This window comes from Coregonus clupeaformis, chromosome 34, assembly GCF_020615455.1.
Source record: "Coregonus clupeaformis isolate EN_2021a chromosome 34, ASM2061545v1, whole genome shotgun sequence".
Classification (NCBI taxonomy): Eukaryota; Metazoa; Chordata; class Actinopteri; order Salmoniformes; family Salmonidae; genus Coregonus; species Coregonus clupeaformis.
In genome coordinates this window covers 15,407,189-15,423,274 of record NC_059225.1, presented here as the reverse complement: position 1 = coordinate 15,423,274, position 16,086 = coordinate 15,407,189, and the positions used below count along the sequence as shown (strand labels likewise).

At 44.4% G+C, this 16,086-nt stretch overlaps 1 protein-coding gene across 1 annotated transcript in view; it reads right to left on the bottom strand.

Annotated features, from left to right (window-relative positions):
* Positions 1–16,086, bottom strand: part of prkdc (protein kinase, DNA-activated, catalytic subunit) — a 50,427-nt gene that overhangs the window by 3,123 nt on the left and 31,218 nt on the right. Inside the window, exons 52-80 of the mRNA XM_041861830.2 lie at positions 15,932–16,043; positions 15,706–15,833; positions 15,015–15,164; positions 14,699–14,872; positions 14,416–14,514; positions 14,124–14,334; positions 13,631–13,802; positions 13,234–13,428; positions 12,716–12,831; positions 11,901–12,032; positions 11,529–11,711; positions 11,047–11,258; positions 10,697–10,835; positions 10,148–10,333; positions 9,636–9,860; positions 9,321–9,429; positions 9,032–9,134; positions 8,759–8,924; positions 8,462–8,636; positions 8,040–8,233; positions 7,772–7,952; positions 7,345–7,505; positions 6,979–7,190; positions 6,138–6,225; positions 5,835–5,978; positions 4,506–4,716; positions 4,310–4,377; positions 3,881–4,101; positions 3,547–3,639 (exon numbers count right to left, since the gene is read on the bottom strand). Coding sequence (XP_041717764.2) covers positions 3,547–3,639; positions 3,881–4,101; positions 4,310–4,377; positions 4,506–4,716; positions 5,835–5,978; positions 6,138–6,225; positions 6,979–7,190; positions 7,345–7,505; positions 7,772–7,952; positions 8,040–8,233; positions 8,462–8,636; positions 8,759–8,924; positions 9,032–9,134; positions 9,321–9,429; positions 9,636–9,860; positions 10,148–10,333; positions 10,697–10,835; positions 11,047–11,258; positions 11,529–11,711; positions 11,901–12,032; positions 12,716–12,831; positions 13,234–13,428; positions 13,631–13,802; positions 14,124–14,334; positions 14,416–14,514; positions 14,699–14,872; positions 15,015–15,164; positions 15,706–15,833; positions 15,932–16,043 — 4,560 coding nt within the window. The remainder of the gene's footprint in view (positions 1–3,546; positions 3,640–3,880; positions 4,102–4,309; positions 4,378–4,505; positions 4,717–5,834; positions 5,979–6,137; positions 6,226–6,978; positions 7,191–7,344; positions 7,506–7,771; positions 7,953–8,039; positions 8,234–8,461; positions 8,637–8,758; positions 8,925–9,031; positions 9,135–9,320; positions 9,430–9,635; positions 9,861–10,147; positions 10,334–10,696; positions 10,836–11,046; positions 11,259–11,528; positions 11,712–11,900; positions 12,033–12,715; positions 12,832–13,233; positions 13,429–13,630; positions 13,803–14,123; positions 14,335–14,415; positions 14,515–14,698; positions 14,873–15,014; positions 15,165–15,705; positions 15,834–15,931; positions 16,044–16,086) is intronic.

Genomic DNA, 16,086 nt, shown 5'->3' with positions numbered 1-16,086 from the left:
TGATACTACTGGCATATCTGATACTATTGGCATATCTGATACTATTGGCATATCTGATACTACTGGCATATCTGATACTATTGGCATATCTGATACTAACTGGCATGGGAGGGAATGGCCGGCAGGGATGTAGCTCAGTTGATAGAGCATGGTGTTGCAACGCCAGGGTTGTGGGTTCGATTCCCACGGGGGGCCAGTATAAAAATAAAAAAATAAAAAATGTATTCACTAACTGTAAGTCGCTCTGGATAAGAGCTTCTGCTAAATGACTAAAATGTAAATGTAAATATCTGATACTACTGGCATATCTGATACTACTGGCATATCTGATACTACTGGCATATCTGATACTATTGGCATATCTGATACTACTGGCATACCTGATACTACTGGCATACCTGATACTACTGGCATATCTGACAAATCTGATACTACTGGCATATCTGACATATCTGACACTACTGGCATATCTGATACTAACTGGCATATCTGATACTACTGGCATAACTGATACTACTGGCATAGCTGATACTACTGACATATCTGATACTACTGGCATATCTGATGCTACTGGCATATATGATACTATTGGCATATCTGATTCTATTGGCATATCTGATACTACTGGCATATCTGATGCTACTGGCATATATGATACTATTGGCATATCTGACATATCTGACACTACTGGCATATCTGATACTAACTGGCATATCTGATACTACTGGCATAACTGATACTATTGGCATAGCTGATACTACTGACATATCTGATACTATTGGCATATCTGATACTATTGACATATCTGATACTACTGACATATCTGATGCTACTGGCATATATGATACTATTGGCATATCTGACATATCTGATACTACTGGCATATCTGATACTACTGACATATCTGATACTACTGGCATATCTGACATATCTGATACTACTGACATATCTGATACTACTGGCATATCTGATACTACTGGCATATCTGATACTACTGGCATATCTGATACTACTGGCATATCTGATACTACTGGCATATCTGACACTACTGGCATATCTGACACTACTGGCATATCTGATCCTATTGGCATATCTGACATACAGTGGGGGAAAAAAGTATTTAGTTAGCCACCAATTGTGCAAGTTCTCCCACTTAAAAAGATGAGAGAGGCCTGTAATTTTCATCATAGGTACACGTCAACTATGACAGACAAAATGAGATTTTTTTTTCCTGAAAATCACATTGTAGGATTTTTAATGATTTTATTTGCAAATTATGGTGGAAAATAAGTATTTGGTCAATAACAAAAGTTTCTCAACACTTTGTTATATACCCTTTGTTGGCAATGACACAGGTCAAACGTTTTCTGTAAGTCTTCACAAGGTTTTCACACACTGTTGCTGGTATTTTGGCCCATTCCTCCATGCAGATCTCCTCTAGAGCAGTGATGTTTTGGGGCTGTCGCTGGGCAACACGGACTTTCAACTCCCTCCAAAGATTTTCTATGGGGTTGAGATCTGGAGACTGGCTAGGCCACTCCAGGACTTTGAAATGCTTCTTACGAAGCCACTCCTTCGTTGCCCGGGCGGATCATTGTCATGCTGAAAGACCCAGCCACGTTTCATCTTCAATGCCTTTGCTGATGGAAGGAGGTTTTCACTCAAAATCTCACGATACATGGCCCCATTCATTCTTTCCTTTACACGGATCAGTCGTCCTGGTCCCTTTGCAGAAAAACAGCCCCAAAGCATGATGTTTCCACCCCCATGCTTCACAGTAGGTATGGTGTTCTTTGGATGCAACTCAGCATTCTTTGTCCTCCAAACACGACGAGTTGAGTTTTTACCAAAAAGTTATATTTTGGTTTCATCTGACCATATGACATTCTCCCAATCCTCTTCTGGATCATCCAAATGCACTCTAGCAAACTTCAGACGGGTCTGGACATGTACTGGCTTAAGCAGGGGGACACGTCTTGCACTGCAGGATTTGAGTCCCTGGCGGCGTAGTGTGTTACTGATGGTAGGCTTTGTTCCTTTGGTCCCAGCTCTCTGCAGGTCATTCACTAGGTCCCCCCATGTGGTTCTGGGATTTTTGCTCACCGTTCTTGTGATCATTTTGACCCCACGGGGTGAGATCTTGCGTGGAGCCCCAGATCGAGGGAGATTATCAGTGGTCTTGTATGTCTTCCATTTCCTAATAATTGCTCCCACAGTTGATTTCTTCAAACCAAGCTGCTTACCTATTGCAGATTCAGTCTTCCCAGCCTGGTGCAGGTCTACAATTTTGTTTCTGGTGTCCTTTGACAGCTCTTTGGTCTTGGCCATAGTGGAGTTTGGAGTGTGACTGTTTGAGGTTGTGGACAGGTGTCTTTTATACTGATAACAAGTTCAAAACAGGTGCCATTAATACAGGTAACGAGTGGAGGACAGAGGAGCCTCTTAAAGAAGAAGTTACAGGTCTGTGAGAGCCAGAAATCTTGCTTGTTTGTAGGTGACCAAATACTTATTTTCCACTATAATTTGCAAATAAATTCATTAAAAATCCTACAATGTGATTTTTTGGAGAAAAAAAATTATCAATTTGTCTGTCATAGTTGACGTGTACCTATGATGAAAATTACAGGCCTCTCTCATCTTTTTAAGTGGGAGAACTTGCACAATTGGTGGCTGACTAAATACTTTTTCCCCCCATTGTATCTGATACTACTGGCATACCTGATACTACTGGCATATCTGACATATCTGATACTACTGGCATATCTGACATATCTGATACTAACTGGCATATCTGATCCTACTAGCATATCTGATACTACTGGCATATCTGATACTACTGACATATCTGATACTACTGATATATCTGATACTACTGGCATATCTGATACTACTGGCATATCTGATACTACTGGCATATCTGATACTATTGGCATATCTGATACTACTGACATATCTGACATATCTGATACTACTGACATATCTGATACTACTGATATATATCTTATACTACTGGCATATCTGATACTATTGGCATATCTGATACTACTGGCATATCTGATTCTACTGGCATATCTGATATATCTGATACTACTGACATATCTGATACTACTGGCATATCTGATACTACTGATATATCTGATACTACTGGCATATCTGATACTATTGGCATATCTGATACTACTGGCATATCTGATACTACTGGCATATCTGATACTACTGGCATATCTGATACTATTGGCATATCTGATACTATTGGCATATCTGACATATCTGATACAACTGACATATCTGATACTACTGACATATCTGATACTACTGATATATCTGATACTACTGATATATCTGATACTACTGATATATCTGATACTACTGATATATCTGATACTACTGATATATCTGATACTACTGATATATCTGATACTACTGGCATATCTGATACTACTGGCATATCTGATACTACTGGCATATCTGATCCTACTGGCATATCTGGCATATCTGATCCTACTGGCATATCTCATCCTACTGGCATATCTAATACTACTGTACCTCGTTACAGTCTTTTGCTCCTCCTCAGTCCTGGTGCGGAGCAGCAGGTCTTTCAGCGTACAGGTATTCTCCATCCACTCAATCAGTCCAATTCTGTAGGGATACATCAAAAACGTACTGAAATGTACAGGAGCTGTCTGCTTGGTAAACACTACAGAAAATAATTCCATTCCCCCCGCCACCACAATACCAGTCGTTCATTTTAAACGGCAACATTTACACAATGATGATTAGTAGTTGAATCACGTGTGCTAATGATGGATAAAGTATCTTGGCCCTGAGGACTGGGTCTAGAAATGTTTTTTATGAAATGAAAAGCTTGATAAAAGGCTACCTGGTGGTTATGGGTACCACCTGGTAGGTTCGGAGCTGCATGCTGCTGTGGGCGCAGGTGGCGTCTTGGGCCAGGACGATGTTCATAACGGTGAAGAGCTGTTCGATGCGCTGGTCCTGACGGAGGTCCTCGCCGCCCTTCACCAAGAACGGGTACTCCCGCTCGTCGTCCCCGCGCACAATCAGACGCTTGGGCCGCCGGATGGAGCTCATCACCTTTACCTGGGGACGGATGAACGCAGACACACACAACAAGTTAAATGAAGTGCTACCACTATTTCCCCTAGATTGTATCAATGCCTAGATATAAAAAGGCCCCCGAAGTAACATTCAGGGTTGCAAACAGCAACACGTTCAATTGAAATAGAGGCTAAAGTGAGGGTCAAGAGTGCAACAGGAAGTGGAAATAACAGCTGTGGATCACACATACCCTTTCATCAAATCCTGTAATTTTTGCATGATACTCTGGCAAAGGTTTGGATCTGCCGTCATATTGCCCTAAAAGACAAGAGGAGATAAAACACACAGTATTGGTAATCATATATTATAGATAGAGTGATGGCTGGAAAGCAAAATGGCATCACCTGCGTAGAACTACACTCGAGAAACATTGCATCCCTACTGACCTGGGACTTCCAGCTCGTTCCGGAGTGAGTCGGCTTTGAAGCCGCTCAGCCAGGGGGAGTATTCCTTCAGGTTCCCTGGCTCTCGCTGGAACCCACGCATGGAGCCGATCAGGTCTACCTCCACCTGCCTCAGGAAGGCCTGGTCTCTCCGCTTCTCAAACAGCTTGGCACCACCAGGGCCCAACAACTTCTCCACTTCCTTGGCAAATTTCTAGAGTGCGCCGAAATGAGAGTGATGTCAGGGGAATATAATGACATATATTAAAAGTATAACATATGATATACACTGAGTATACAAAACATTAGGAACACCTTCCTAATATTGAGTTGCACCCCCCTTTTCCCTCAGAACAGCCTCAATTCGTCAGGGTATGGACTACATGGTGTCGAAAGCATTCCACAGGGATGCTGGCCCATGTTAACTCCAATGCTTCCCACAGTTGTGTCAAGTTGGCTGGATGTCCTTTGGGTGGTGGACCATTCTTCATACACACGGGAAACTGTTAAGCGTGAAAACCCCAGCAGCGTTGCAGTTCTTGACACACTCAAACTGGTGTGCCTGACACCTACTACCATACCCTGTTCAAGGGCACCCTCTGAATGGCACACATACACAATCCATGTCTCACTATTGTCTCAAGGCTTAAAAATCCTTCTTTAACCTGTCTCCTCCCCTTCATCTACACTGATTGAAGTGGATTTAACAGGTGACATCAATAAGGTATCATAGCTTTCACCTGGATTCACCTGGTCAGTCTATGTCATGGAAAGAGCAGGTGTTCCTAATGTTTTGTACACTCAGTGTATACAGTGCATTCGGAAAGTATTCAGACCCCTTTACTTTTTCCACATGTTGTTACGTTACAGCCTTATACTAAAATGGATTAAAGTTGTTTTTTTCCCCTCATCAATCTGACATGCACTGTCACCTGTGGGACCATATATAGATAGGTGTGTTCCTTTCCAAATCACATCCAATCAATTGAATTTAACACAGGTGGACTCCAATCAAGTTGTAGAAACATCTCAAGGATCATCAATGGAAACAGGATGTAGCTGAGCTCAATTTCGAGTCTCATAGCAAAGGGTCTGAATACTTATATAAATAAGGCATCTATTTTTTATTTTAATAAATTTGCCAACATTTCTATGGGGTATTGTGTTTAGATTGATGAGGGAAATAAATAAAAAAATCCATTTTAGAATAAGGCTGTAAAGTAACAAAATGTGGAAAAAGTAAAGGGGTCTGAATACTTTCCGAATGCACTGTATATGACAAGTATACCTGTATCTGCGGTTTTTGTTTGCATGACATGTGAAGATGCCAACCTGTATAAACTTCTGGCGGAACGCTCCAAGGCCTTGTGACTTCTGATCGCCGAGGGAAGAATACATTTCTTCATACATGTCCCTCATCCTCTTCTTATCGAAACTCATTTTCTCACATTCATTTTTTACATCATCCCACCAATCCTGTGACAGTCAAATGACAAATTCTTTATCAAAATCTACACGTGAAAATCTTTGAATTATTGAATGAACTGAGACGAATCAACAACCACTGATGACAGCAATCAGAAAAAGGGTTCACTTGTTGTTTCAATGTTGTAATCATCAATCACCATGTGTTACCTTGAAAAGCATTTCAGGGTTTGTTAGCTGCTGGAGGGCATCCACAAAGTCCCGCACAGCGCCCCCCTTATCCAACAGGGACTGGAGCCTGTCCAACACACAGTTATTATACAGTTAGTATGTAATACCGGTTATTCATACTGGTGCTTGTTTCAATGAATCCCAAAGGCCCAAATGTATTAGGTATAGGCTAGGTTATGAGCAGATGTAATGTTTGAATAAATTCCATTCCAGGTATATTGCGGACTGTAACATAAAGCGTAATAAAATCCACTGTAGTGAACACTGAACTGTTCGGCATTGCTTGATACTGGATCCATCTCTAGTAACACAGTTTGTTATGTATGATTCACAATTCAGTGTCCATGGTCTTTTAGCGAGCTGAGTAGACTGTTTTCCAGGGTGGAAGCAGTACCTGTCGACAGACTGTTTGCCAGGGTGGAAGCAGTACCTGTCGACAGACTGTTTGCCAGGGTGGAAGCAGTACCTGTCGACAGACTGTTTGCCAGGGTGGAAGCAGTACCTGTCGACAGACTGTTTGCCAGGGTGGAAGCAGCACCTGTCGACAGACTGTTTGCCAGGGTGGAAGCAGCACAGTACCTGTCGACATACTGTTTGCCAGGGTGGAAGCAGTACAGTACCTGTCGACAGACTGTTTGCCAGGGTGGAAGCAGCACCTGTCGACAGACTGTTTGCCAGGGTGGAAGCAGTACAGTACCTGTCGACAGACTGTTTGCCAGGGTGGAAGCAGTACAGTACCTGTCGACAGACTGTTTGCCAGGGTGGAAGCAGTACAGTACCTGTCGACAGACTGTTTGCCAGGGTGGAAGCAGTACAGTACCTGTCGACAAACTCCTGGTGTTTGTGTCCACTGGCCGAGTCCTCAAAGTGGTAGCTCTCACTGCTGATCATGTAGGGGTATACCAGCGCCTGTGGGTAGCACTCTGCAATCTGACCAATCATATGCTGCACTGCCACCGCCTCTGGCTTGTCCAACAGGGCCATCATCTGACTGATCCAGCCAATCAACTGCCAGCAGGGCACCGTCGCCATCTGTCAACCACAACATGGGAACTTTGAGCTGCTAATTCTAAACAAAGCTATAGTATTTTGACGAAAAGCTTTCTTACAAGTTAACCGAATCGGTTTACTTCCTGACCAAACTGAATTGAAATGGAATGGACCCCAACCCTGGTAGGCTCCCTACCTCTTTGGCCATGAGGTCCAGAGTCTCAGCAGGGTAGAGCTCGATGATCTGCAGGAGACGGGGGAACTTGAGCCGGGCCTCTTCTGAGTTCAGCTTCAGGGCTTTGAGCATGCTCTCCACCACGTGAACAGGCAGGGTGGCCAGCTCAGGGAACTCACTAACTACAAGACAACATCCAGACAGACACATTAGTAGTGATAAGATGATTAGTCACTGCCTAAACAGCAATAAGGGTACATTACTGTGTCTAATACCTGGTTTCCCTAACAAAATGTCAGTCCCATTTCAGCTGGTATCTACTGAGACATTATACATTGACAACTGGTACTAAACATTTTATAACTAACCAGGGACCAAATCGTACATAGTGATACACTCATCTTTCCAGGAAACTAGGGCTTAGGTCAGAGGTGCTGGAGGGACTCACTGTTACTGCTTTGCTCCTCTTCACGCAATCTTTGGTCACAGAAGTTGGCCAGAGCCATGTAGGCCTCGACGATGCCGCTGGTGTCTAAACACTCCTGAGTGTAGGACTGGACCTCCTCATCCGCCCTCCTCACGGCACCACTGAACAACTCCAGAGCTCGCAGCTGCAGCCCCACCTCCACCTGCACAAAGGGTTAGAGATGTTCTTATGTGGCACGGAATTTTGAAAACATACAGCAGGTTACAAATGACGCCCCATAATTTTATACCTTCTGCTGACTAGCTGTTGAGGAAGACCTAGCTAGCTGCAGAACTCGGTCTGCCTTCTCTCTCCCGATGCTCTCCAGAACCGAGGGGCTCCTGCTCACAGCCGAGGCCATGACGTGGTAGGACATTCCCAACAGGATCCTCTGGTCTCTGAAAACATGGCCGCTGGCACTCTGGCACTCTGCCTGAAGTTCATCTATAGAGGACAAGAATGAACATAAGGGCTGCACAACAGCACGTTGAGGCAACATACACCCATTTTTCTTAACAAACTTGCTCAATGAATAAAATGAAGATTTATGTAGCCCTTTTAACAACAACACTTGAGGAGCTTAATCAAACTCAGCTAAATGGTTTGGACACTATTGATCCCAGGTCAGTCCATAACCGGCCATAACGGACCTCCAAGTATCCATGATCTTACCCAGCAGTGGGATAGCTTTCAGCATGGTGCCGATCTGCTCCACGGGCCCCTGGGCCAGGCTGCGTTTGTGGCTGAAGCGGCTGAAGCTGTGGACCCAGCGTAGCAGCCAGCCTCGCTGAGTCTTGGCCTCTCGGTGGAGCTCCTTCAGCAGCTTGGTGGCTACAGGGAAGTTGCTCTGGAATTACAAAGCATTTAAAAAAAGGTGCAATGTGTCACTTCTGTGTGGCCACGGGAGGACATCCACAACGGATAATGCTCAAACAAAAACACAGAGACGCAGACAGACTAAGATCTCACCTGTTTCCATGCACTGTCAGCCATGCATAGCTTCATGCTAAACTTGCAGTCCTTGACGATAGTGCCGAGGTCCTGGGCTTGGTCCTGCTCTGCCCCGTCCACCTCCATGCTGTCACTAGGGGCCTGGTTGCTGAGCTTCTCGCATATCTTGTCCAGGAAGAAACATCTGGACCACGGGCAGATAGAAAGGGACATTTTGACAGTACAAAGAAACCATACACACCCCGAATTATATAAATATACATTTTCTTCAACAAAACAAAAAACTCTTACCGAGACGTAATGATATCATCCCATACATTCATTGGATCCATTTTGGCATCAGGGTAGCGGTCAATCCATCGTCTAATGAGGTTTTGTAGGGAATTAATGGAAACTACGACAAAGAGAGATAAATATATCATTTATTTTGTCACCTGTGCAGGATATTATGGTGAATCAAAATAGCGAAATAGCTCAGTGGACTAACACCGGTGACCCGGGTTCGAACCCCAGTTGGTCACAAAACAGCGAGATGATATGGCGCCTCAGATTATAATTAGCGCAATTGGGGGGCACTCACCCTCTCCAGTGATGAACTGGAGGAAGTCCTGGATCTCTGTCAACGCCTGCACCGACTGCAGAATGGTCAGCCGGCTGCGGTTCAGCAGAGTGTCCACACTAGAGTAATTCTTCACATAGACATGAGAGAGGAAATGTACAAGTGAGTGATTGAGAGAGTGAGAGAGTGAGTGAGAGAGTGAGTGAGCGATCAGGCTCATCCATATTTAAATGAGAACTAACTTTATCTGCACTACTCCATCGACATTAACCATGTTTCCTATTATGCTTCTCACTCGCACACTAGCAGTATTCGTCGTCTTGTGGTGCCACTGACCTGCATGAAGACCTGCAGGCAGTTGTTGGCGTAGTACTTGGCGCGGTCGTAGTCCTCCTGCAGGATGTAGAGCAGGCTGAGTTCCTGGCTGTAGTGGCTCTCCAGCAGGGCCTTGCGCTCTTCCACCTTCATGGCGCCGTCCACGAAGCTGAGCAGAGCCTGGTCCCTCTCCCCCAGCTGCAGCTGCTTCAACATACTGCGCATCATATACTGCAGGTATGTTTCCTGTCAAAACCCAATACACACATTAACGAATACAATCCATCGTGCAAGTCAAAAGCCAACTGCTACTGTAGGTTGCTTTGATCTACTCCATACAGACTATAAATAGACTAAATCAAAGCAAATACACTATTTTGTTGCTTGTCGTTTATTCTGTGGTCCCTCCTTACCCCATAGGAAGTACCACCCAGTTGACTACTTTAAAAATGGTGAGAGCCTTCAATGGCGCTACCCATGCTAAAACAGGCTTTGTAGCAAGCCGTCTATCCAACTCTGTGGGATGTGATTACCTGATAGAAGGGTTCTGCCCACATCTTGTCCAGGTTGACCGGCTGGTTCTGGTCGATGTTGACAATGGAGCAGTACTGCAGAGACTTCCACTCTGTCAGATGGCTGTATGCCTCCAGGGCCGCCATTTCCCAGAAGTCCTTCTCTGTGTCCGTGGGCTCGCCGTCACTCCACTCCGTGTTGAGCGCCTGCCGCGTTGAGGAACACCAATGTTAAAAGGTGTTACATTTGGAACCACTTTTTATAAACCACCTGTGTGTAATGGAATATGACTGCATGTATAGCCTTTATGCAGTTACGATTACTGTTGTAAGGAGCGGTGAGCTGTTATGAACGCTGTTATGAATGCTTATAAGTCCTATAATACACTATGGGGTGATAGAGTAACATCTACTCCAGGACCAGCAAACTTAAAAACATTGATTTGTTGGATGTTGGTGTTGCATCTGTATTCCTTTTATGCACATATACTTGCACAAATAATCACATCTCAATGAGGCAATTGAATTAAAATCAGCTGGACTTAATCAACATTCTTCTCAATGCATTACCTCGTTGTAGAGCCTCACTGCCTCAGCATAGTTGCTGCTGGCTTCCGCTTGCAGAGCAGTGCATGTGATGGACTTGGTCCCAATCTTGCCGCCAAAGATCCCCCGAACGACATCGTAGTCTCCTAGAGATCTGTAGAGTCTGGAGGATGAGAAAAAGGAAAAAATATCACATCTACTGCCTATCATTCAATAACACATCAAATTCAAATGTATAGTACTGTATTAGATGAGGTGTGTGTGTGTGTGTGCAGTTAAAGCGTTTTTAGCACTTGAAAAAGTGCTCTGTAGAAATAAATCCAATCTATAATTATAGTTCCCTTTTATTAGATGCTCAAACTGCCGTTACATACTTTGCCAGATGAATCCATTTCTCTGTGTCTGGGGGGACCTCTTTGCGTCCACCACGGGCCCGTTTGGCAGGGGGCTCTTCGGGGCTGCAGCCCTGGACCAAGCCCTCCTCCAGCAACAGAATACCAGTGGGCTGCTGGAGGCTGGCCAGGCAGCTGGAGCTCACTGCTGCAGGCTGGATCTGGAGCAGATCCTTGTGCTGGTAGCTCATGTCCTGCAAACACACACACCAGTCATCTTGCAAGTCATCTTGTTCACTGGGTATTTCTGTGAATGCCTCAGAGTTATCAGAAGTTTTTTGTTACTGTATGCAATGGATAAATACATGCATGCCCACAACATAGCAGAGATGGCAAAGATGCAAGTGTTACAAATGCAGATGCCAGCATATGAGGAACATTCCAAAATAATACTAAAATAACTGAACTGAAATAACTGACCCAACCCCTCTACACACAGTGTCAAAATGTGAGAAGTCTCGAACCTGTACACATGCAACAAAAGCAGGGAAGTAAAGGGTACTGTTGCTTAGGAACCCGTTCATATCCCCCAGTAGCTTCTCCTTGATCATCTTCTTCTCCTCATTAGACTTCTCCCCACCTTCCATTTCTTGCAGGACACCAGCAAACAGAGAGCTGAACAGCTGCTTGGCCAGAGAGGGATCTCTCTGAGGAAAGACAGTTAGAATAGAACTTTATGAGTCCAGCACTGATGATGGAAATGTGTTTTCTGCTCTCCCACAACACAGAGCACCACTTTTTATCCAAAGTGAAATATTAAACAAAAGTAAAGTGAGTATAGTAAATTAAAGTTAAGTTAAGTAACAGTGGGGTGGCCATCCAGAGGTGGGACAGACCTGTGCCAGAGCCTGCAGGGGAGCGATGAGGCTACTGTGCTGGATCTGGATATCAGGCAAGTCTCCTGATCTGTAGCTGCGGTACAGAGTGACCTGGGCCTCCTTTCTTAGCCTCTGGTCGGCCATCTTGTCCTAGGTTAACACATAACCCGCCAGTTTAAGGTAAGACAAAATGGCCGCAACAACTCAAGAGAAAAAAGAACAAAGCGCAGATAGCTACAAATACAGAACAAATATGGATTTGACCTACACTGAGCGGACAAAACATTAGGAATACCTGCTCTTTCCATGACAGACTGACCAGGTGAAAGCTATGATCCCTTATTGAGGTCAACTGGTAAATCCACTTAGTGTAGACGAAGGGAACAGTTAAATAAATGATTTTTAAGCCTTGAGGCAATTGAGACATGGATTGTGTGTGTACCATTCAGAGGGTGAATGGGCAAGACAAAAGATTGAAGTGCCTTTGAACAGGGTATGGTAGTAGGTGTCAGGCGCACCAGTTTGAGTGTGTCAAGAACTGCAATGCTGCAGGGTTTTTCATGCTCAACAGTTTCCCGTGTGTATCAAGAATGGTCCATCACCCAAAGGACATCCAGCCAACTTCACACAACTGTGGGAAGCATTGGAGTTAACATGGGCCAGCATCCCTGTGGAACATTTGACACCTTGTAGAGTCCATGCCCCGACGAATTGAGGGCAAAAGGGGGGGGGGTGCAACTCACTATTAGGAAGGTGTTCCTAGTGTTTTGTACACTCCGTGTATAACCACTTCACTCTAAAAAAAATATCACAGGGGCTTTCTTGACGCTTACCTTCTCCTGTCTCTGGTGGCGTATTTCCTTCTTGGCGAAGCCCAAGCGGACTTTCTCTTGGTCCTTGAGGAAGCGTCTCCTCAGCCTCAGGATGTCGGCGCGTTGCTCACTCTGAGCTGTTGAAGAGAAGCAGAGAAACAGGACATTAACAGCTGATAGACATATAGTATCCATAAGTGCAAGCAACGGAAAACATTTGGAAAAAATAGTTTTTCTTTGCAATGAAAACTAAAATATTTATATTTCTTATTGGACATGTCCTGGTCCATGTTCATTCTGAAATGTTTCTTATCGGACATGTCCTGGTCCATGTTCATTCTGAAATGTTTCTTATCGGACATGTCCTGGTCCATGTTCATTCTGAAATGTTTCTTATCGGACATGTCCTGGTCCATGTTCATTCTGAAATGTTTCTTATCGGACATGTCCTGGTCCATGTTCATTCTGAGACTATTGTGTTATCATTGTTAAAGAAAAGGAATAACATCAAAATGGTGGTATGAAACTGAGAGACTGGCCTTTGCTGCGGCTGTCACCCTCGTCAGAAGGCGAGGTGAGGCGCCTGGTGCCAAAGCCTTCCCCGGTGGGCCTCCAAGCAGCTGGCTTCTTCTTGTCGAACACCAGTAGAGAGGAAAGGGACTCAGAGGACAGCGAGAACTCAGCCAGGGTGTCCACGCTGCTGCCGGTCAACCAGTTATAGACGGTGCGCCCGCCTGAAATACAGGGAAACAAGACAATATAGAAAACACTTAACTACAAAAAAACATAAATATGCTAAAGGCTATCAAAGAGTAAACTCAAATGTATAGCTAACAATTAGTTAGTTACAGCTGGATAGCCATAGCTAATTCACACCCATACCCCAACCAATTGAATATCTCAGTTTCAAAGGCTTTTGAAGGAAAAGGTACGTACCTGGAGCGAGAGTCTGGCTGAACTCCAGTGAGCCTTGTGTTGCTCGGAGCTGGTTCCTCACGGACCCTGGTTGAGACGTGGAGCTCTCCGGGCCCTGCGTGGCTTGAGTCTCCACAAACATCGGGGTTAGGACGGTGCTCCTGAGACGCCAGTTCGAATCAATCACATAGTCCTTTAAGAGAGATTAAATGTAATCAAAACACTTTGCTCTACAGTCCTATTGCAGATTTCCCCACAGTAGTAGATGTTTGTCTTTTGTGACCATGTGTGGAATTCACATTTAAATCTAATAAACTGAAAAGATACATTTGAATGTACTTGTGTCACATTGTTTTGTTAAAGTACATCAATCAAAATGTGCATTCGTTGCAGGCTGAAGTCTTGAAGCCTATATTAGTCACAACATTGAAATAGAATGTTCTAAAAATAACAATCGAGAAAGAATAATCGAGAAAGAATCATTTGATTTCTACGGTGGTCACAGTCTCCTGACCTGGAACTTGCACTCGGACAGTGGGTACTCAAACATGTTGCGTGTGTAGTCGGGACTCTGACTGGTCATCTCCAGGAGCAGGTTGGTGGCCAGACTGAGAAAGTGTTCCTCGATGCGACTAGAGTATAGAGAGTGCAGCAACGCCAGCATGCGCTCCAGGGTGGCTTTGGGCAGGCGCTTCTCGTGGCTCCAGAAGTTACGCACGTACAGCCTGCAGAGAGAGGAGGCAGAATGCTACAGACAGTACTTTGTGAAAAATTACTTTTATGCCACATATAAGATAAGTACTTACTGCAGCCCTTGGTTTCTATCGGTAAGTCCCTGAAGAAGGGTTTCCTTTGCCTCGTTGAACACTTCCACCGAGACACTGTCAGACTGACTCACTGCATCACTGAAAACAAATGATGTCGTTATCCTTTCACAATCATTCCATCCTTACTTTCCAGAGCATCAACATTAGAGCAATTATAGGGGCATAGTGGTGGGGGCCCAAATAGGAGCCAACCTGTCGTTATGTGTGAGGGTGAGGCATGGCGATTGGACTGAGGTTGTCCTAAAATGAGCACCATACCAACCTGTAGTTATCCTGAATCCACATGAGGATGTCGTACATCCTCTCTCTGCAGGCCGGGGAGGGGTGGGAGATGAATGCTGTGACGGCTCCCAGGACCTCGTGGAGCTCCACTGGCTTCAGCCTGGCCAGGATCTTGTGGATGATGTCCAGACACACTCTCTGCCTCGCCTCATCCCTAGGAGAGCGGCAACAACGTCAAGTGGTTTCTACCGGAGTTTATGTGTGACACTGATTAAGCATAGTCCTGGACTAAAAAGCAATTACACTGGAGATTCTCCAATTCAGCATGCTTTTTAGTCCATGTGTAGGGGGCAAACCTGTGGGCCATGATCTGGGTGAATCCCTTGGTCTTCAGCAGCAGGTAGATGTCTGGGATGACGTCGGCCCGGCTGAACACACACTCCAGACAGTGGGTCTTCAACATGCCATGCAGCTTCGGCAGCAGGTAGGAGACTACGTTGACAAACCTAATATATAGACACAGGTGTGTGCGCACACACATTATTGTAAGTCAAATCAAAATCAAAGTTTATTTGTCACGTGAACAGGATCCAATAGGTGTAAACAGTACAGCGAAATGTTTACTTACAAACTCTCATAAAAGCTGCTTTGTGTATTCAGAAAGTAGCTTTGTGCATCAAAATAAGTGGGTAGCTCCATTTGAAAATTGTGCCCAGATTTGATTAGAGCAAACATGCCAGGAAGTCTTCCTCCAGAATCCGTTCTAATCAAGCTGACCTGATGTTTATCCACAAATATTTGTAATCCTTGCCATTTCCAAACAAAAGGAGCATTACCCAAGTAAATTGGAAATGTATGATAGTGAAGGAGTGCAGCTTCACTTTTAGCCAGTTAATTTTTTGTATCCAGAGAATTGGCTAAATTCTTTAATTCAGTTTTTGCGCCTAAGGCACTGATGGACTTGGGCTGAACTAGCTTACTAGATTTACCTTAAAAGTTGACCAGAGTTTCAGGAAGTTAAAATATTTAAAAAAAGACTACTCTCACCGGTCCATAACGGGAGGAAAGTGCTTGGAAACTTTGCTCAAGCAGATAATGAATTTGTCATCCAGGTCTTTTTTCTTCAGATCTGTTAATTTATTTACAGTGAGACTGAGCAGCGATGCATCAGGTTGCTGAAAGAAAGAACGAACACGTTGAATCATGTTCAAATAAATAGTAAATGAAGTCCATCATTTGGGTTTAGGATTATCAAGATGACAAGTTTACATACACTGTCCTTTTCAGTCATGTTCTTCAAGATAAGACCGATGATCTCAGCAGCTGCAGAGTAGACCTCCTTATATCTGGTGAAGGCCAGGTTGTTGGTCAGGGACTGGATATACCTGCAACACATTTCACATAGTCAGGCCTTATTCACTGAAACAC